Raw genomic sequence first — 21,186 nt, 5'->3', positions numbered from 1 at the left:
AGAGGCTTTTAGCAGGTAAAGGGAGCAAATCAGCAGAGGTCTTAGAGAAGTATAGAAAGTGCAGGGGGGAAATTTAAGATAGCAATTAGGAAAGCAACAAGGGGGCATGAAAAAGCACCGGCAAATATGATGAGGCAGAATCCATTAAGGATAAGAAGATAAACAGGAAATTAGGGACCAATGGGGAAAACTGTACTTGGAGCTGGAGGGCATTGGTAAGGTGTTAAATGAATATTTCACATCCATTATCACTCGGGTGATGTCGGTTCTGAATTGGGGGAGCGGTTTTGAACAATTTGACATAGGGAGTGAGGAGCTATTGGAGGCTTAAAAATGGACAAGTCCCCAGGTCCGGATGAGTTGCATCCCAGGCTGCTGTGGAAGGCAAGGGAGGAAACTACAGGGGCTCTGACCCAAATTTTTAATTCCTCTCTTGCCACAGGGGAGGCGCCAGAGGATTGGAAGACATATAATGTGGTTCCACTTTTCAAGAAGGGTGGTAGAGATAAACCAGGGAATTACAGACCAGTGAGTCTCACATAGGGAAACTATTGGAGAAAATTCTGAAGGAGAAGATTAATTTCCACTTGGAGAGGCAAGGTTTGATTTTGATTTGATTTATTGTCACATAAACCGAAGTACAGTGAAAAGAAATTGTCTGCAGCCGAGGGAACGTACACAGTACATACATAGCAGACAAAAAGAATAATCGACAGAGAACATTAACAAATGGTACATCGACAAACAGTGATTGGTTACAGTGTGGAACAAGGGGTCAAACGAAGCAAATACATGAGCACGAGCAGCATAGGGGGTCGTGAATAGTGTTCTTACAGGGAACAGATCAGTCCGAGGGGGAATCGTTGAGGAGTCTTGCAGCTGTGGGGAAGAAGCTGTTCCTATGTCTGGATGTGCGGGTCTTCAGACTTCTGTACCGTCTGCCTGATGGAAGGGTCTGGAAGAAGGCAATGCCTGGGTGGGAGGGGTCTCTGATAATGCTGTCTGCCTTCCTGAGGCAGCAGGAGGTGTAGACAGAATCAATGTGGGGGTGGCAAGCTTGTGTGATGCGTTGGGCTGAGTTCACCACACTCTGCAGCTTCTTACGATCTTGGGCCGAGCAGTTGCCATACCAAGCTGTGATGCAGCCGGATAGGATGCTCTCTACTGATCAGGGATAGTCAGCATGGCTTTGTCAGAGGGAGGTCATGCCAAACAAATTTGATTACATTTTTCGAGGAGGTGATCGGGTGTGTAGATGAGAGTGGCGCAGTTAGTTGCTATGGGTTTCAGCAAAGCCTTTGACAAGGTCCCACATGGGAGACTGAAAGAGAGGTAAAAGCACTTGGGATCCAGGGTAACTTGGCAAGTTGGATTGAAAACTGGCTTACTGATAGGAGACAGAGGGTGGTGGTAGAAGGGTGTTTGTGTGAGTGGAGGCCGGTGTCCAGTGACATACCACAGGGATCAGCGCTGGCTCCCTTATTGATCGTGATGAATAAATAAACGATATAGATGAGAATGTGTGGATGGTAAGTAAGTTTGCAGACGATTCAAAGATTGGCCGAGTGGTTAATGATGAGGAAGGTGGTATCAGGTTGCAGGAAGATAGACGGGCAGATCAGGGACAGATGGAATTTAACCCTGAAAAGTGCGAGGTGACACACTTTGGAAGGATTTGGAAGGAGTAACAAGACTCAATGAATGGCAGGACACAAGGAAGCTCAGAGGAACAGAGGGATCTTGGAATGTTTGTATACAGATCCTGAAGCCAGCAGGACAGGTTAATAGGGTAGTTAAGGTGGCATATGGGACACTTGCCTTTATCAGTCGTGGCATAGATTATAAGTGCAGGGAGGTTACATTGGAGCTATACTATAGGCCACAGCTCGAGTAGTGCGTGCAGTTCTCGTCGCCTCATTATAGGATGTGATTGCCCTGAAAAGGGTGCAGAGGAGATTCACCAGGACGTTGCTGGGATGGAGCATTTGACCAAGAAGAGAGGCTGGATAGGCTCAGGTTGTTTTCCTTGGAGCAGTGAAGACTGAGGAGGGACCCGATTGAGGTGGAGTGATATGGACAGGGAGGGTAGGAAGCAGCTGTACTCCTTAGTTGAAGGGCCCATAACGAGGGGGCATAATTTTAAGGTGAGGGGCAGGAGAGTGAGGGGATTTGAGTAAAACAATATTGGCCCAGAAGGTGGGGGGAGTCTGGAATGCTCTGCCTGGGAGGGTAATGGAGGCAGGAAACCTCACAACCTACTTGGATGAGAACTTGAAATGTCATGACATTCAAGGTTATGGGATTAGTGTAGATTTAGTGGCGTTTTGTCGGTACAGACTCGAAGGGCTGAAGGGCCTCTAGGAATCAGCTTTATTGGAGCAACCGTTGCTCTTGCAGCTGCTTGTCCCTGGGAACGAGCAGTTAACCAGAGGTCGGCACCCAGGGCAAAACAAGCCCTCTTCCCCCTAATGACAACGTGCAGATGGGAACAAACGGGGTGAATCCAAAACATGAAAATGATGGGAGAGTAGAGCGTGCCAAAGATGAGCTGGCATGCCAGGTAAGCCTGGTGAAGGGCCACACCCAGAACATGACCTTCTTGCAGATGCTGCCTGACCTGGCGTGCGTTTCCAGCATTTCCCTTTTGATTTCAGTTTCTTGGCAGGGAAACATCCTCTTTTCCAAATAACAAAGCTTCCCTTTTGTGACCTTTTGGCAATGACGACAGAGCAATTTTCTTACCTCCTGGATAACCTTCTGGCAGGGGTGCGGTCTCCCTTCTCCCACAGTAGCGTTTGTGTGCCTGTCAGCGCAAGAGGAGAACAGGGGTGAGGGGAGAATGGCTTCAGATTGTGACAACATAATATGTCAAAAATAAAACTAACGCCAGAAAATTAGCGAACCTTGCAATTTGATTCTTTGTGGCTAGTTTGTCATGTTAAAAGCTACAACTTTACATTTATACCTCACCTTTTATAACCTCAGGATATCCCAAAGTGTTTTGCGGCCAATGAAACACTTCTTTAACGCTGTAACCAATGTGCACAGAGTAACTGTCGCAAATAGCAATGTGCTAACGATCAGATTGTCGGATTTTAGTGACGTCAATTGAAGGATTGAAATAGGGAAATAGTGCCCCATTCTTTGAATATTCGCAGAATCTTTTAGATTCCAGACGGTACACGAACATCAGTTTAATTTCCCAGGTGAAAGGCAGTACAGCACACTCCAGTATTGTCCTACAATGCCAGCCTACATTTTGTGCTCAAGTGTCTGAAATGGGGCTTGACCCCAATATCTTCTGACTCCGAGGCAAGGTCGTTGCCCATTGAGCTCCAACCGGCACCAGAGTTCGATGTATCATAGAATTTACAGTGCAGAAGGAGGCCATTCGGCCCATCGAGTCTGCACCGGCTCCTGGAAAGAGCACCCTACCCAAGGTTAACACCTCCACCCTATCCCCATAACCCAATAACCCCACCCAACACTAAGGGCAATTTTGGACACTAAGGGCAATTTATCATGGCCAATCCACCTAACCTGCACATCTTTGGACTGTGGGAGGAAACCGGAGCACCCGGAGGAAACCCACGCACACACGGGGAGGACGTGCAGACTCCGCACAGACAGTGACCCAAGCCGGAATCGAACCTGGGACCCTGGAGCTGTTAAGCGACTGTGCTATCCACAATGCTACCGTGCTGTAGCAGATAGGTAGGAAATTTGTTTCATTGGGATAGTCGCAGGGCCCCAGGCTTAATGCTCTGGGGACACGCGTTCTAATCCCAGCACAGAGCTGATGGAATTTAAATTCAATTAATAAATCTGGACTATTAAAATTAAGCTATAGTCTCAGTGATGGTCCTTCTCTCGTTTCTGTCACCTCGCTTCAGTACGATACATGCCCAGCTCAGGCGTGGCACAGGTAAACGGCTTTATGATCTGCCTTAAATATAACCTCAGAGGAAAACCTTCTTGCTTCATCAGTGAGATCTTTTGCGCACCAGCCATAGACACTCACAATCAGACTTACGTTTTGGTGCGAGTTATTACAAAATGTGGGGCAATTGTGTACTGTGGCGATGCTACACAGAGTTGAAACTACATTTCACAGAGGACCCATATCCAGAAGACAGGTTATTTTTTAAAAAGTCAAGCGGTCTGGCTGAATCCATTCCTGAGTTTCAGAAGGGTTGAGAAAATATCTTGGCCAAGTGGGTTGTGGCAGCACGGTAGTACAGTTGTTAGCACTGTTGCTTCACAGCGCCAGAGACCCAGGTTCGATTCTCAGCTTGGGTCACTGCCTGGAGTCTGCACGTTCTCGGCGTGGGTTTCCTCCGGGTGCTCCGGTTTCCTCCCACAAGTCCAGAAAGACGTGCTTGTTAGGTGAATTGGACATTTTGAATTCTCCCTTGGTGTACCCGAACAGGCGCCGAAATGTGACGACGAGGGGATTTCCACAGTAACTTCATTGCAGTGTTAATGTAAGCCTACTTGTGGCACTAATAAAGATTATTATTAGACTCGATGAGCTAAATGGCCTCCTGCACTGTAAATTCTATGATTTCTATGTAAATGTTAGGCTGGTTGTGTTTTTCTATGACCACTGAAGAGACAGTCTTGACTGACTTATCCCTATGTAAGTCTGGAGAGCCAACATACAACTAGTGAAGGCCATCTATCATCTCCTAAAGAATCTTTCTAGACGGGTCGGGAGCTAAGGGCAGCACCTCATAATAAGAGAAACCCCTCCATGAGCCGGCTTGGTTGCCAGCAAGGTTTTTTCACCCGAGAGTGAAGGGTTAAGGGATGAATTTAGTCAGGTGCACTGACCAGACTCTTCAGGCACAGAGACAACAAGAAACAAAGAGGCTGTACCTGAATATCGCTGCCAGTCTATCCAACCACACTGCTGGGTCTGCCGTGATTCCATTGGTCTGCTCTGACGTCAACAGCTTTGAAGAGATACAAAAGCGGGAGGTTCAACACTCGCCTCACAACAGCACAACACACCAGAAGCACAACAAACACAATTTAACCCAGGTCTTTGGGAACGGGAGGGTGAAGGAGTCACTAACGGAACTCTCACTATACCACCCTCATCCATCAGAAATGTGGCAAATCCCAGCATTTCCCCTTCATATCTGGACAGGGTTGCTTCACTTCCTTGTTCTCTCCAGGTAAGCCGGAGAGAAGCAGGAAAGGGTGGGAAATGCACCGTTGGCAGCAAAGGCGAGCGGGCCACAAATCATAGAACCGTTAGAATCCGTACAGTGCAGGAGGCGGCCATTCGGTCCATTGAGTCTGCACCAACCCTCTGAAAGGGCACCCTACCTAAGTTCACCCCCCCCCTATCTTCGCAACTCTACCGAACCTGCACGTCTTTGGGCAGTAAGGGGCAATGTTGCATGGTCAATCCACCTGAATCAAAGGAACTTTTGCAATCCCCCTAGGTTGATACACTTAAGAAGGCACGGTGACGCAGTAGTTAGCACTGCTGACTCTCAGCGCCAGGGAGCAGGCTCAATTCAGGCCTTGGGTGACCGTGGGGAGTTCCACTTTCTCCCCGTGTCTGCGTGGGTTTCCTCCGGGTGCTCCGGTTTCCTCCCACAGTCCAAAGCTGTGCAGGTTAGGTGGATTAGCCGTGCTACATTGCCCCTTAGTGGGGGTTAGGGGGTTACGGAGATAGGGCAGGGGAGTGGGTCTCAGTAGGGTGCCCTTTCAGAGTATTGGTGCAGACGCGATGGCTGAATGGCCTCCTTCTGCACTGTAGGGATTCTATGGTTCCATTTGAGTCAGTCTGTAAAAGCTGGCCAGCCAATCTCAATTCTCAAGAGTTATTTCTACCTAATCAAGGAGAAGGAGCTAACTCCTTTAATAAAATTGCAGAGAGATGGTGTGTGGTGGTAAAGTCACGGGCCAGTGGTTCAGAGGTCCAGGCTAAAGTCCAGGCTAAAGGGGCTGGTTTAGCTCACTGAGCTAAAATCGCTGGCTTTTAAAGCAGACCAAGCAGGCCAGCAGCACGGTTCGATTCCCGTACCAGCCTCCCCGGACAGGCGCCGGAATGTGGCGACTAGGGGCTTTTCACAGTAACTTCATTGAAGCCTACTCGTGACAATAAGCGATTTTCATTTCAAGTTACGAGGGCGCTGGTTCAAATCCCACGACAACTGTTGCCGGAATTCAATACAACCAATAAAATCTTGAATTGAAAGCAAGTCTCGGACCTTAAAAATATCACGGATTGTTGGAAAACTCCATCTGGTCTGGCCTACCAGACCCTCAGCAATGTGGCCAACTCTTAACTGCCATCTGAAATGGCCGCCCAAGGCACTCGGTCCAAGAGCAATTAGGAGCGGGCAACAAATTCTGATACTTGCCAGCGATGCCCACACCCCGTGAAAGAATAAATATGTACATTAAAAAAAACGAACATCGCAACGTTCCTTACTTTCTTTAGAGCCATGACTTGCATGGAGCAGAGTCGTTGGAAGGTCTCTCCGATTTTGTCTGATGGCATCCGAGCCAACACCAAGGAGATGCCTGGTGAGAATGAAAGAGTGCTCATCACTGTATAATAGGGCTGCAGACATCACCCCCATCGGAGCAGAACATTCCACGCGAGACAAAAAAGGGTCGTGGTAACAGGCCTACAAAAGAGCGTCGACCCACTCTTCGACTTTGCTTCAAGAGGCATCCTCTGATGCTAAACCCAGTTGGCCATTCTTCACATGCCAAGTGTGAGTTGGCTACCTAAACACGGCGCAACACAGGCCTGCCAACAGGGCTCAACGGGCATCAGACAGGAGCTGGACGGCGACCAGATTTCTATCCCCCTTCCTCACCCAGGGATCCTAAGACTAATCGAGTCAGCGCTGACTCAACCAGGATCCGCCAAAACAATCCAGGATGCGGCTCAGTAATAATACCCTGACTAAATTCAGCTACAAATCTTGAAGCAATATCAATTCAGAAATTGTGAATTAGAAGTGGGGAAAGAAAAATAAGGAATAGGGGAGTGGGAAAAGAGCGGGTGAGGAAAAATGTGACGGAGGGAAGGAATAAAAGTGATATTTCAGTTTTACAAGTCCAGGCCATGGTTTATCAGATCCAAAAGCTGTGAAAGGGGAATGTGACCAACATAGCATTTTACTGGATCTATCCTCACAATTTTAACAGATTTTTGCAGGGATTTAGGGGTCTTAATAGGAACACCATCAATTCAGGAATGTTGCTGAACTCAACAAATTACAGTTCCAATTTATCTAACTCGACGCTAAGTTTGCTTAATGGGCGTGCTTTCCCAGAAATAGGCCAACAGGTCCATATCCCATCCCCAGTCACCATGCAGGTCTGGGACTTTGGGGGCGAAACAGGCTTTACCTGTACCTATGGAGATGCAAGGCACAGCAGAGGTGAACCTTGGATCTTAATTGTGGTGAGCAAGACAATCCTTGGAAGGGGGGGGGGGGGGGGGGAGAAGACCTCAGAGGTTGTTGTAATAGATGGCAGTGCAAGTTGGGTAGGAGCAGTAACTCGGATTACAGTGAAGCGGGCAGGAGAGGTCCACCTCAACACACAAGAAACGTTCAGCAGCTACAACTGGAGGTTGTCCTTCTGGACTTGATCAATTTGGAGAAAGCGCCTTGAGATGCTGCAGCTTTATGAAGCCCTGGTCGGACCACACTTGGAATATTGTATCCAGTTCTGGTCACCTCATTATAGGAAAGATGTGTCTGCTTTGGAGAGGGTACAGAGGAGATTTACCAGGATGCTGCCTGGGCTGGAGGGCATGTCTTATGAAGAAAGGTTGAGGGAGCTAGGGCTTTTCTCACTGGAGCGAAGAAGGCAGAGAGGTGTACACGGTGATGAGAGGCATGGATAGAGTGGATAGCCAGAGACTTTTCCCCAGGGCGGAAATGGCTGTCACGAGGGGACATCATTTTAAAGTGACTGGAGGAAGGTATAGGGGAGATGTCAGAGGTCGGTTCTTTACGCAGAGACTGGTGGGTGTGTGGAATGCACTGCCAGCAGAGGTGGTGCAGTCAGAGTCATTAGGGACATTTTAGCGACTCTTAGACAGGCACAAGGACAGCAGTATATTGAAGGGGTGCAGGCTAGGTTGATCTTAGATTAGGATAAGCGGTCGGCACAACATCGTGGGCTGAAGGGCCTGTACTGTTCTATGTGCAGCATTTAAGATGGTCACAGATCATGTTGAAAACAACCGGATGTATTTGTGTGTCTGAGTGTCTGTGTGTGGGTGCGTAAGGACAGTGTTGCCCCATAATGTAATGCGACAGCGCGGCAACTGAGTCGAGGGTCAACAACGCTCCAGAAACTAGCGTGGAATGCAAAATAGTTACCAAATAGGCTGAGCGAAAGATAATGCAGGGAATAAAAGCAAAATACTGCGGATACAGGAAATCAGAGATAAAACAGAAAAGGCTGGGAAAACTCAGCGTGTCTGGCAGGGTCCATGGGGAAAGCAGGGGTGGGATTTTCTGGCTGTTCCGCCGATGCCGACTCCCACCGCTGTGGGTTCACCGACGGCAGAGGGTGACAATAACAGGAACCCCGGTTGACAATGGCAGGACAGAAAGATTCTGCTGCCGGGAAACACGGCGCGGCGGGGGGGGGGGGGGGGCGAACACTTTGCCCAGAGTTAATGCTTCGAGTCCCTATGAAGAGTCACTCTGGACTCGAAACGTTCACTGGGTTTCTCGCTCCTCAAATGGTGCCAGACCCGCTGAGATTTCTCGGATTTCATTACAATGCAGGAAATACGAGTGACACTCAACCCAACAGGTTCCGGTGATGAGAAGGAGCCTGAGTGTGTTTCAGATTCATGACCAGAATTTAATCCAATCCTGATGAAAGACCATCAACTCGGAAAATAGAAGCAGGAGGAGGCCATTCGGCCCTTCAAGCCTGCTCCACCATTCAATATCATGGCTGATCCTTCAATTCAATACCGTATCCTGCCTTCCCCCACTATCCCTTGATCCCTTTCGCCACAAGAGCGAAATATAATTCCTTCTTGAAATCACACAACATTTTGGCCTCAACTACTTCTTGTGGAAGTGAATTCCACAGATTCACCGCTCTCTGGATCAAGACATTTCTCCTCACCTCAGTCCTAAAAGGTTAACCCCTTATCTTCAAACTAGGACCCCTAGTTCTGAACACCTCCACCATCGGGAAACATTCTTTCTGATCTACCCTGTCTAATCCTGTTAAAATTTTGTAAGTTTCTATGAGATCCCCTCTCACTCTTCTAAACTCCAATAAATATAATCCTAACCGACTATGACAGTCCCGCCATCCCAGGAATCAGCCTGGTAAACCTTTGCAGCACTCCCTCCATAGCACAAACATTCTTCCTCAGATGCGGACACCAAATCTGCACACTATACTCCAGGTGTGGCCTCACCAATGCCCTACACAATTGCAGTAAAACAACCCTATTCCTATACACAAATCCTCTCGCTATGAAGGCCAACATACCATTTACCTCCTTTACTGCCTGCTGTATCTGTGCGCTTACTTTCAGTGACTGATACAAGAGGACACCAAGGTCTCGCTGAGTATCCATCTCTCTGAATTTACACCCATTGCTGCCGAAGTGGATAACTTCACATTTCACTTTCCACAGAAGCTGCCTCACTGGCTAAGCGTTGACAGCATTTTATGGTTTTACTTCCTATTTCTAGCCACGGTAGTAATTTGTTTCCACTTTGACGGCAATCTGAAATAAACATCTCTCTCGTGGACAGACGCAGTCATCTCACATCATCCACAGCCGCGCTCACACTAGTTAGGGGAGGTCCCGAGTGAGGCGTGGCCGCTTTATGCTGCTTACCAAGGCGACAGACCTCCGGCGCGTACTGTACCTCGGAGAAGTCCGATGGAGGAGTCGTGCGAAATGGGGAGGGCGTCCAGGGACGAGGCGACCTGCAGCAGCCCCTCGATGTGCTGGGTCATGGCATCGCTGCACATGGCGCAGACGTTCTGGATCGAATTGGCTGCGGCATTCGCCAATTCCTTCTGCTTCAAGCGTTGGGTCAGGAAATTCAGCACCAGGTCTGAGAAGGGAAACAACTGACTGTCACTCCTGGATCATCAACCACAATCTTCAACAGCGCTGAATAGGGGGGACTTTAGGCTGAGAGGCGAAACGCACTGCTGTTGAGTCCAGAAGCAGCAAGTTCCACATTCAGTCTGTGCTGCGTGCCGTGGTAAATGATAAGAACCAGAGAAGCCGAGTGCTGCAAATGGCCTCAATGCTCCTGGACTGTGGGAAATGGGAGAGGATGGATAGAAAGAGAGATAACAAGCAACTTGCACGGTGCCTTATCCTTTCTCTTGGGATGCCGAAAGGGCATTACATATGATTAATTTCTGGAAATTATGGTTTGTTATGTAAGCAAATATGGCAGCATTTAAATGCAGAGGCGGTATGAGGGCTGGCGGGCTGATCTGCTAATCTTAATGTTGGGCAGAGATTATGAGGCAGAATACTTTGAGAACTCAACACTGTTAGTCTGCAGCACAATTAAGAAATTCACGCAAAGGGCGGTACAGAAGCTTCAAATGCTGCTGTATACAATGTGCAGCAAGCAGATAGAACATACAGTGCAGAAGGAGGCTATTCGGCCCATCGAGTCTCCACTGACCCACTTAAGTCCTCACGTCCACCCTTCCTCCGTAACCCAATAACCCCCTCTAACCTTTTTGGACACTGAGGAGCAATTTAGCGTGGCCAATCCACCTAACCTGCACGTCTTTGAAGCACCCGGAGGAAACCCACGCAGACACGGGGAGAACGTGCAGACTTTGCACAGACAGTGACCCAAACCGGGAATCGAACTTGGGACCGTGGCGCTGTGAAGCAACAGTGCTAACCACTTGTGCGACCGTGCTGCCCTTTCAATTCCTCGCATGGCAATCGCCTGCTCGACCATACGTCATCGGGGAAACACAGCTGAGGACTGGGGGTAAAGAGGATGGAAGTCACCGTAAGGGGCACTGAGGGAGAAAAATTCACATAGCGTGTCCAGGAAAAAGTTTCCAACCAATTAGTGACAAACTCAACGAGAGGAGATGCAATTCTAGACCTAGGCTCGGGGAACGAAGAAGGGCAAGTGGGTGGAGCGACAGTTGGCGACCATATCGGAGACAGTGATCACAATTCAGGTAGATTCAGTATTAATGTGGAAAAGGGCAGAGATAAATCAGAAGTAAACATTCTGAACTAGGGGGAAGGCAAATTTTGTCGAAATAAGAAAGGTCTTGGCTGAGGTGGGCTGGTCTGCACTGCTAGAGGATAAATCAGTGGAAAATCAGTGGGAAGCACTAAAAGGTGAGATCCTAAATGTACAAAGTAGACATGTCCCCTCCAAAAATAACAGTGGTACTGCCAAATCTAGACCCCCCCCCCCGGTTATCTAGAGGAATAGAGGGGACGATTAAACAGAACAAGCGTACGATAGGCACAAAGAACTAAGCACTGCTGATAGCCTAGACAAGTATAGAAAGTGCAGGGACAAAGGAAATCTAAGAGGGCATGAAAAAAGATTAACAAGATTTTAAAAAACCAAAGATGTTTAACCAATATATTAATGGTAAATGGTTAGTTAAGGAAAAAGTGGGACCTATCAGAGATGAACTTGTGTGTGGATGCAGAGGCAGTGGGAAGAGTTTTAAATGAATATTTTGTCTCCGTACTTACAAAGGAAATGGATGGTGCAGGTATAGTAGTCCAGGAGGAATACAGAGATACTGGATGGGATAATTGTAGAAATGAAATGAAATGAAATGAAATGAAAGAAAGAGGACGTGTTCGAAGGGTAGGAATCTTTGAAAGTTGATAAGTCACCCAGTCCAGGTGGATTGTTTCTGAAGCTGCTGAAGGAGGTCAGGGAGGAGATGGCAGATGTTGAGGATGAATTTCCAATCCCCACTAGACACAGGGGAGGTTCCGGAGGATTGGAGAAATGCATAGGTCGTTCCATTGTTTCAAAAGGGATCAAAGGAAATGCCGAACAATTATAAGCCAGTTAGTCTTACGTCAGTGGTGGGCAAATTAGTAGAATCAATCCTGAGAGATAGGATTAACTGTCACATAGAAAGACATGGACTAGTCAGGGATGGTCAGCATGGATTTGTTAAAGGAAGGTCTTGCCTCACAAATTCGACTGAATTCTTTGAGCATTTGAAACACCATAGCATACAAGGCTACAGATGAAGTGCAGAATAGATGAGTGTTTGATGGCTGGCACAGACATGATGGGCCGAAAGGGCTCTTTCTGTGCTGTAAGACTCTATGACTCGATGAGGAATAACAAAAAGAGTTGATGAAGGTAGTGCAGTGGATGTGATGCACATGGATTTTTAAAAATAAATTTAGAGTACCCAATTATTTTTCCCAATCAAGGGGCTATTTAGCGTGGCCAATCCACCTACCCTGCAAATCTTTGGGTTGTGGTGGGTGAGACCCACGCATACATGGGAGAATATGCAAACTCCACATGTGACCCGGAGCCAGGATCGAGCTGAGGTCCTCAGCAGCGTGAAGCAGCAGTGCTAACCACAGTGCCGCCTCGGTGAACATGGATTTTAGCAACGCAGTTGTCAAGATCCCACGTGGCAGACTGGTCAATAAAGTAAAAGCTCATGAGATTCAGAGTAATGTGGCAAACTGGATAAAAAGATGGCTTAGTAACAGGAAACAAAGGGTAATGGTCGATAGCTGCCCTTGCAGTTGAAAGTTGTTTCAAGTGGTGTTCCACAGGATTCGGCATTGAGACCCTTATTGTTCGTGTTAGATATTAACGATTTGGACGTGAACGTGGGTGGCACGATTGGGAAATTTGCAGATGACACAAAAATTGGCCGAGCATTGGATAGTGTAGAGGATAGCTAGAATGTCCAAAATGATATAGATGGGTTGGTGGAGCGGGCGATAAAGTGGCAGATGGATTTTAACACAGGGAAGTGTGAGGTCATACATTTAGGAAGGTCAAGAGAGTTCTAGGGAGCACACAATAAATGGGAATATACTAAGAGGAGCAGATGAAGTGAGAGAGCTTGGCGTACAAGTACACAAGTCCCTAAAGGCAGCAGTAGACAAGGTTGTAAATAAGGCATGTGGAATGCTCTCCTTCATTGGCAAAAGGCAAGGATAAAATGTTGGAACTGTATAAAACACTGGTGAGGCCACAATTGGAATATTGCGGGTATTTCTGGTCACCACATTACAGGAAGGACGTTATTGCTCTGAAGAGAGTGTAGAGGATGTTGCCAAGGTGAGAAAAGTGTAGCTACGAGGAGAGATTGGATAGGGTGGGGTTATTTTCCTTGGAACAAAAAAGGGGTGACTTAGTAGAGGTGTACAAAATTATGAGGGGAAGAGATCGGGTGGACAGGATAATGTTGTCTCCCTGGTGGAGAATTCTAGAACAGGTGACATAGATTCAAGGTAAGTGGCAGAAGGGTATGAGAAAGGATTTTTTTTTTTTTTTTACGCAGAGGGTCGTGGGTGTCTGGAATTTGCTGCTCGAGTTGCTGGTGGAGGCAGAGACCCTAAATATAGATCTACACCTTAACTGCTGTAAGCTACAGGGCTATGGGCCAGGTGCAGGAAAATGGGATTAGAAAGGGCACCTGGGGCTAGCAGTGACCAGATGGGCCGAATGGCCTCCTTCTGTGCTGTAAGTTTTCTCTGGTTCTGAGGATCTAACACAACATCCTCAATGAATCAAGCCTGGTATTGACTCAGAAGCAACACATCTCTCTCACACACACACAAGACAAGCAGTGGCCCGGGGTGGAGGGAAAGAGAAGGGGAAAGAACTCCATACTGACCTAGACACTGCACATTGTTGTTGATGTATTCTCCCATCTCACCCAACAACTGCACTCCAGAATGCTGTACCGCTAAGTGTGTATTGTCAGGGAGGCTGATCACTGCCTGAACGACATCGCCAAGCTTCTGTTCCTTTTCCCTACACGAAAAGAAAAGAGATCAACATTCTTCATTTCAAACATCGCCATCGTGCACACTTGCAGATGAGTGGAGCAAATGGAGTTCATCTGACCATCGCACCTGACACTCAAACACCTTTAACTAATGCTCGAACAAGCCTCTTGAGCAGACTTTTATTTACGCTTTGAAGGGAAGTCATATGGACCTCGAAACATGAACTCTTTCTCTTTTCACAGATGCTGCCAGACTGGCCGAGTTTATCCAGCATTTTCTATTTTTCAGATTTCCAGCATCAGTAGTATTTGGCTTCTATTTTATTGATGCTCTGCAGCCTTCCAGCACCTTCCCCCTCTTTCAACAGGCTCTGCTTTCCAATCCCACAAAGTTGCCTGAAGGTGCTGACTCACTGAAATTAAATGTAAAATGAAATGAAAATCGCTTATTGTCACAAGTAGGCTTCAATGAAGTTACTGTGAAAAGCCCCTAGCCGCCACATTCCGGTGCCTGTTTGGGGAGACCGGTACGGGGATTGAACCCAAGCTGCTGGCATTGGTCTGCTTTACAAGCCAGCTATTTAACCCACTGTGGTAAACCAGCCTGGAGGCCATATCAGAGTGTCTTTAAGACAGAGATAGATAGATTCTTGATTAATAAGGGGATCAGGGGTTATGGGGGGGAAAGCAGGAGAATGGGGATGAGAAAAATATCGCCCATGTTTGAATGGCGAAGCAGACTCGATGGGCCGAGTGGCCTAATTCTGCTCCTATGTCTTATGGTCTTACGGACTCCTGTTGGGGTGTCACTGCACAAGTGCTTGCACCCCTTCAGTATTCCAGCCAAGAAGCCATCATCCATACACAAGGCTGGACATTGAGCGGAGGCAGGATATTTGATCACTGGCAGTCCCACTATAAGGTCCAGTGCCATTTTCACCAACAGTGCTACTTTCTGCAGTACCGCCGGTTAACAGTCCAAAGTGAGAGACTGAATGAACTGTGTCCCTTCCAACGTTAGATGCAGTATGAAATGAAATGAAATGAAAATCGCTTATTGTCACGAGTAGGCTTCAATGAAGTTACTGTGAAAAGACCCTAGTCGCCACATTCCGGCGCCTGTCCGGGGAGGCTGGTACAGGAATCGAACCGTGCTGCTGGTCTGCTTTAAAAGCCAGCGATTTAGCTCAGTAAACCAGCCCCAGTAGGAATCAAACTAAAAACATTCTAATCTGTGTGGCGCTGGGGAACCAAATGGGCTGAACTTTGGAATGACGGGTTATTCCAACCATTAACAAATGACTACAATCAAGCATCTACACACACACACACACACACACACACACACACACCCTCCATTTCATGCACCATTCAAACAGCTGCGTATCCTCGGCTTGTTCACTCTCAGATTGGCGGAGGACGATGATCAGAAAACGGTTTGTGATTCTGTCATGTCAACTGTCCACACGGCACATTCCAAATGTTGTCAATGTTTGCACCAGTAAGAAGCAACGTATGAATCTTCGCAGACTTTACTTCCCATGCGGCCGAGAAAGGCGGTCCAACAACAAGCGTCCTCTCGCAAGCTGACGTGCCCAACACTGAGGCGAACACTGAGGCGGCAATCACTGGAAGCCAGCTCCGGACATGCCCAACAACAGGCCTGAAGGCAACCGCTCTACCCGGGCTCAGTTGCAGTTGGCGACTCCCAGGAGGACGACGGCAATATTTTTAAGGATGCCCTCAACGCATCGCTGATGAGGTCAAGCATGCCTGTCGATCCATCGAAGACCCTGGCTTGCGACTGACCAAAATGGAAGGCACCGAACGCATTGACGGCATTCACCGGGAACGTTCAGAGGCCGAGTCAGGGTGTTGGAGGGAGTAGAGGAACCTCCAAACAACCGGTCCACCCGGTGCTGTGCTGTTCTACGTTCTATCAGAATGACAGGGAGTGGGATAGCTTGATCTTGGTTTCGGACAAGGCTCGGCACAACATCGAGGGCCGAAGGGCCTGTTCTGTGCTGTACTGTTCTATGTTCTTAACCCTTTGAGCACCATCTGTCCTGTACATGGCTCTGGAATCATCAGCCATCTCCGAACCCGTCAAGCCCAAGTGGAAGCAACTCATCTTCCATCCGGGGGACTGCCTAAGAAATGGACTCTACCTCACCTCCAGTGCCACACCCGAGAACGGAAAAGAAAAATTTTAAATGGGAGAAAGAGTGGGAAAAATCTCAGTCTCCCGTTGCTATCCCGGACCTTCGCCAGTGTGCTTGGATGTTAGACAAGGCCGGGGGGGGGGCTAAGCTGACACACCATCCCTGGTTGTCACCATCTGGGTTTGCATGTTTGGTGACCGCCCGTAGCCGTGGAACTGTATCCCACAAGAAAAATCATGCCTCAAATTCAGCAGCTCCCCCACAGCCCAAAAGAGATGAACGGCTTGGTGGGAGGATGCTGGATTTATTTGGGAGTTGAAATTAACCACTGGCTCCTTCCTCCCAGGACAGGCTGGAGTAAAACCAATTCAATATCTCACTGCATTACAGTGGGCCCAGCGTTGCTGCGAGCAGCCCCACACATTTCACACTCACGGGTTTAAGTTTTTCACCAATGCCGTCATGATGAAAAGCACCGCTTCCGTCTCCTCCCAGGCTGGGCTGCCGTCTTTCAGCGTGGAATACAACTGCAAAAAACAAAAAACAAAACAATACAACTCAAATTCACCGCATTCATTCACAAAACTACTCGAAACAAAACACAGAGTGGTGGGACAAGGAGGTAAATGGATGAAAACGCACTTTTTGGACTGATGCCAGTTGCTTGGAGTGTGGACTTTAAAATATATTTGTTCTTAGGTTGTGGGCGTCACTGGCTGGGCCAGCATTTGTTGCCATCACCAAGTCCAGGTGCTCTGGTTCCCTCCCACGGTCCGGGGATGTGGAGGTTGGGTGGATTCTCCACGCTAAATTACCCCTTAGTGTCCAAAGGTTGGGTGGGGTTATTGGGTTGTGGGGATGGGGTGGTAGTGTGGTCTTAAGTAGGGTGCTCTTTCAGGGGCCGGTGCAGACTCGATGGGCCGAATGGCCTCCTCCTGCACTGTCAATTCTATGATAACTGCCCCTGAGCTGAGTGATTTGTTCTACCATTTCAGAGTAGGACAGTTAAGAGCCAACCGCACCCAAACACCTAAACCTAGACATGTGGACGGTGAGTTGAAATGGCAGCGAAAGGTAGGTCTGGGTCATGCTTGTGGACGGATGGGAGGTGATCTGCAAAGTGGTCACCCAGTCTGCGTTTAGAGTAGATCGCATTGGGAGCAGTGCCCTCAACTACATTGAAGGAGGCTCACGTGAAAGAGTATGAGGCCCTTGATGGTGAGCAGAGAGGAGGTAACAGGGTTAGGGCAGGGGAATGGGCCTAGGTTGGGTGCTCTCTCGGAGAGTCGGTGTAGACTTGATGGGCCAAATGGCCCCCTTCTGCACTGTAGGGATTCTATGGAAGATGGGTGGTGTTGGGGGTGATAGAGGAGTGCATCACGGTATCCTGGAGGGATTGCTCCCTGTGGAATGGTGACCGGCGGAGTGAGGGGAAGATGCGTTTGGTGGCGGCATCTTGCTGGAGCTGGTGGAACTGGCGGGAGCTGGTGGGGTGAAAAGTGAGGACAAGGGGGACCTTATCCTGGTTCTGGGAGGGAAGGGGTGAGAGCAGAGATGTGGGAGATGGGCCGGACACGGTTGAGCGCACAGTGGCTGGGAAACCATAACTAATGAAGACAGGTCAGCAGTACCGGTTCGGAAAGTGGCATCATCGGAACAGAGGCGACAAGGAAATGGGAGAACGGGATGGAGTTCTTACAGGATGTGAAGAGCTGCAGACGAGGTACCTATGGGAGTCAGTGGGTTTGTAACGGATACTAGTGGACAGTCCATCACCAGAAATTGAGATGGAGAGGTCAAGGAAGGGATGGGAAGGATCAGGGTGGACCATATGAAGGTGACAGAGGCTTGGATGTGATGGGAGCATGCGGCACAAAAACAATTGTTGATGTACCGAAATGAGAGGGGAGCGGATCAGAATAAGACTGGAACAAGGACTGTTCCACATACCCCATAAAGAGACAGGCAAAACTGGGACACACAGGAGGACCCATAGATAGGCCTTTGGTTTGGAGGAAGTGAGACAAGTTAAAGGAGAAATTGTTCAGTGAAAGGACAAGTTCAGCCAGACGGAGAGGAGTGTTGGTGGGTGGGGATTGTTCAGGCCTTAGTTTGAGGAAGATGTGGACAGCCATCAGGCCATCCTGGTGAGGGTTGGAGGTTGGAGGTATAGAGGGATTGGACATCCATGGTAAAGGAGGCGGTTAGGGCCAGGGAACTGGACGAAACAGGGTACCTCAGGGTAGCAGAGGGATAACTGCAAGGTTGGGGTGTCTGAATGAATGTGTTGAAAGTCTCTCCTCACTCATTGGCTAATATTTCGTTCCTTCTGGCTGCATGGACCAATGGTTGGGTCGGCTGCTCCTTACTCACCCGTGAGAAGAACTCTGACGCTCCAATTAGGAATATAATGTCTTTCAGAAGATCGGAGACCCGTAGTCGGAACTCAAAAAAATCATCCGTCTCGTCCAGAACGCCCTCCTGTTGGGGAAACAATTTAGTTTGTGTCATTACTAGAGTCTGCACCGAGCTGATTCCCCTGGACGTCAAAACTGGGAAACAATCTCAGCACCTTTTCTGACTTCTCTGTTGGCCGATTGCATTTGGAGGCGGGGGAAACACCAACTTTTCAGCCTTCAACAGTGTCTTTTATGTTGGTCTGTGCCTTAACTTGATCTTTCAAAAAGATATTTCCTACTCCAAGTGTTAACATTGGGGAATTTCGATTTCCATGAATCCAGTGTTGTTCCAGAGCACACCCAGGTGGGATCAGCTCCCACAGAAACAAAATAATACCTCCTCAACGCCAAGTCTCACCAATGTGCCTCAGCGCAAACCCAACAGAGCGTCCATGACGGTACCACTATGATCGTATACCATTTCCCACACCCATCCTGTGGTCCCCCAGCACGTTTGCCAATTTGATGTCAAATCAGAGGTGGTTTTGTGCAGTGGGCCTCAAGCGCAGAAGGAACTAGGCTAGGTGGGTCGGTGCAGACTCGATGGGCCGAATGGCCTCCTTCTGCACTGTATGTTCTATGAGACTAAACTCATTTCACCGGAGGACTTTGTAGTTAACAGTTCTCACCCCGACACTCTGCACTGGATTGGAAACACAGAAAACAGGAGGAGGCCATTCGGCCCTTCGAGCCTGACGCAATCATGGCTGGTCCTCTGTCTCAATTTTATCCTCCGGCGCTCTCCCCTTACCTCCTGGTGCCTCGCGTCAATTTTGAAATCGGTCAATTTCATTCTGAAATATATTCAGTGACCTGTGAATTCCATCAGGGGAATACCACCCCCTGAGTGAAGAATTCCCCATCTCAGTTCGAAATGGCCTACCCCTTATCCTGATACTGTGAGCCCTTGTTCTAGAAACACCCCCACCCATGACAGGAGGAGCAACATTCCTGCATCCAGTCTGTCTGAATTTTATCCTTTTCAATTAGATCTTCTCTCATTCTTCTAAATTCCAATGAATACAGCCCCAGTCGGCCCAATCTCTCCTTTGAACTGACATTTGAGAAGGGAAAGGTTAGCGCACACATCGCACCGCTCATTTACTCTTCAAAGGGGAGGATGGCATGGTGGCGCAATGTGTAGCACTGCTGCCTCACGACGCTGAGGACATGGGTTCGATCCCGGCCCTGGGTCACTATCTGTGTGGAGTTTGCACATTCGCCTGTGGCTACATGGGTCTCACCCCCACAGAGGAATGCAGGTTAGGTGGATTGACCATATCGTTTTATTAAAACAGTAAAAATATATACAATGCGAAACGGTACAAACACTAATTTTGTGTTGGAGAAACAGGGCGCCCTCGTGTGTGTGTGTGTGTGTGTGTGTGTGTGTGTGTGGGGGGGGGGGGGGGATGCACTGATTATTACAACAGTTCACAATACTTTTCTACAAAAAAATAACAAATGGTACAAGCACTACATTTTGCGCTGGAGAGACCAAATCCCTCGCCTCTGTACCAACAGAAGGGAAAGGTGGGGAGGAGAGAGGGGAAAGGAGGGTGGTGGGGAGGGAGGGAGTCGGGGCGTTGGTGGAGGACGGGCCCAATAGGACACTGCCTGAACTATCTATGGAGGCAGAAAAATAAAAGAACCAACTAAATTGCCCCTTAATTGGAACATAAATAATTGGGTACTCAAAATGGAAAAAAAAAATCAAAGGGACATTAATACTGAGCGAATCCCAGATCCTGCTGTTAATTCTCACTTGACTACAATATCCCTTTCCCCAAGTTCTTCAATGGAACCTTGAAAGTAATTAAAAGGCATTGGACAATCTTGGCAGAGGTAATTAGTACAGAAGATTTTACACTTTCTGGATTGTCCTTCACCCCTTTCTAGCTGCTATGGGATAATTACGCACTGACCAACTTGCACGCTTATTTATCCAGGGCCACATACGTGATCAGGGTCCATTTGGGAGTGGAAGGTGAGAGACTGAGTCAGTCTCTGGAAATACGGTCGGAAGATCTGGTTCACCGAGGGATCCTTCATCTTGTGGAGAGTTTCTGCCAGCCGATACCAGAAATTGAACGTGATCTCCGCCACCTGCACAAATACGTTGGGTTAGAAAGACGAACAGCGATCAAGGCCAACTTTATATTTTACTTCAGCGCAATTTCAGAAACGTTTGTATGATAGCTAACCACGAGAAATCAGAAGGTTTCTCACTTTTCTTATCAAGAGCAAGAGTACGGCCAAAACAGGCTCGTGGCAATTTAGATACAAAGTTAAGCTCACCCTACCTTAAGAAAGCTCACGTTTAAATAGCACGATCTCAGGACCTAAGTGCGATACAGCCAATAAGGTACTTTAAAGTTTAGTCACTGCTGCAAAGTAAGAAATGCGGCAGTCAACCTGCACGGAGCTAACCTCACACAAACAGCACTGCCATTTGCACAAATAATCTACTTTAGTGATGCTGATTGAGGGATAACATTGAGGAACACCAGGGAGAACTCCTCATAATAGTGCGATGGGATCTTTTACATCACCCTAGAGGGCTGTCGTAGCCTTGATTTGAACAT

The 21,186-nt window shown here is 48.1% G+C and overlaps 1 protein-coding gene across 3 annotated transcripts in view; it reads right to left on the bottom strand.

The window, feature by feature from the left end:
• The window catches only part of LOC119956298 (transportin-3-like), a 71,111-nt gene that overhangs the window by 24,238 nt on the left and 25,687 nt on the right, over nucleotides 1–21,186 (bottom strand). For all 3 annotated transcript variants that reach the window (XM_038783381.1, XM_038783380.1, XM_038783382.1), the window contains exons 9-16: nucleotides 20,561–20,707; nucleotides 18,516–18,623; nucleotides 16,578–16,669; nucleotides 13,867–14,006; nucleotides 9,894–10,085; nucleotides 6,452–6,543; nucleotides 4,879–4,955; nucleotides 2,743–2,803 (exon numbers count right to left, since the gene is read on the bottom strand). In XM_038783381.1, coding sequence (XP_038639309.1) covers nucleotides 2,743–2,803; nucleotides 4,879–4,955; nucleotides 6,452–6,543; nucleotides 9,894–10,085; nucleotides 13,867–14,006; nucleotides 16,578–16,669; nucleotides 18,516–18,623; nucleotides 20,561–20,707 — 909 coding nt within the window. The remainder of the gene's footprint in view (nucleotides 1–2,742; nucleotides 2,804–4,878; nucleotides 4,956–6,451; nucleotides 6,544–9,893; nucleotides 10,086–13,866; nucleotides 14,007–16,577; nucleotides 16,670–18,515; nucleotides 18,624–20,560; nucleotides 20,708–21,186) is intronic.

This window comes from Scyliorhinus canicula, chromosome 23, assembly GCF_902713615.1.
Source record: "Scyliorhinus canicula chromosome 23, sScyCan1.1, whole genome shotgun sequence".
Classification (NCBI taxonomy): Eukaryota; Metazoa; Chordata; class Chondrichthyes; order Carcharhiniformes; family Scyliorhinidae; genus Scyliorhinus; species Scyliorhinus canicula.
This window is presented reverse-complemented; position numbering and strand designations above follow the sequence as displayed.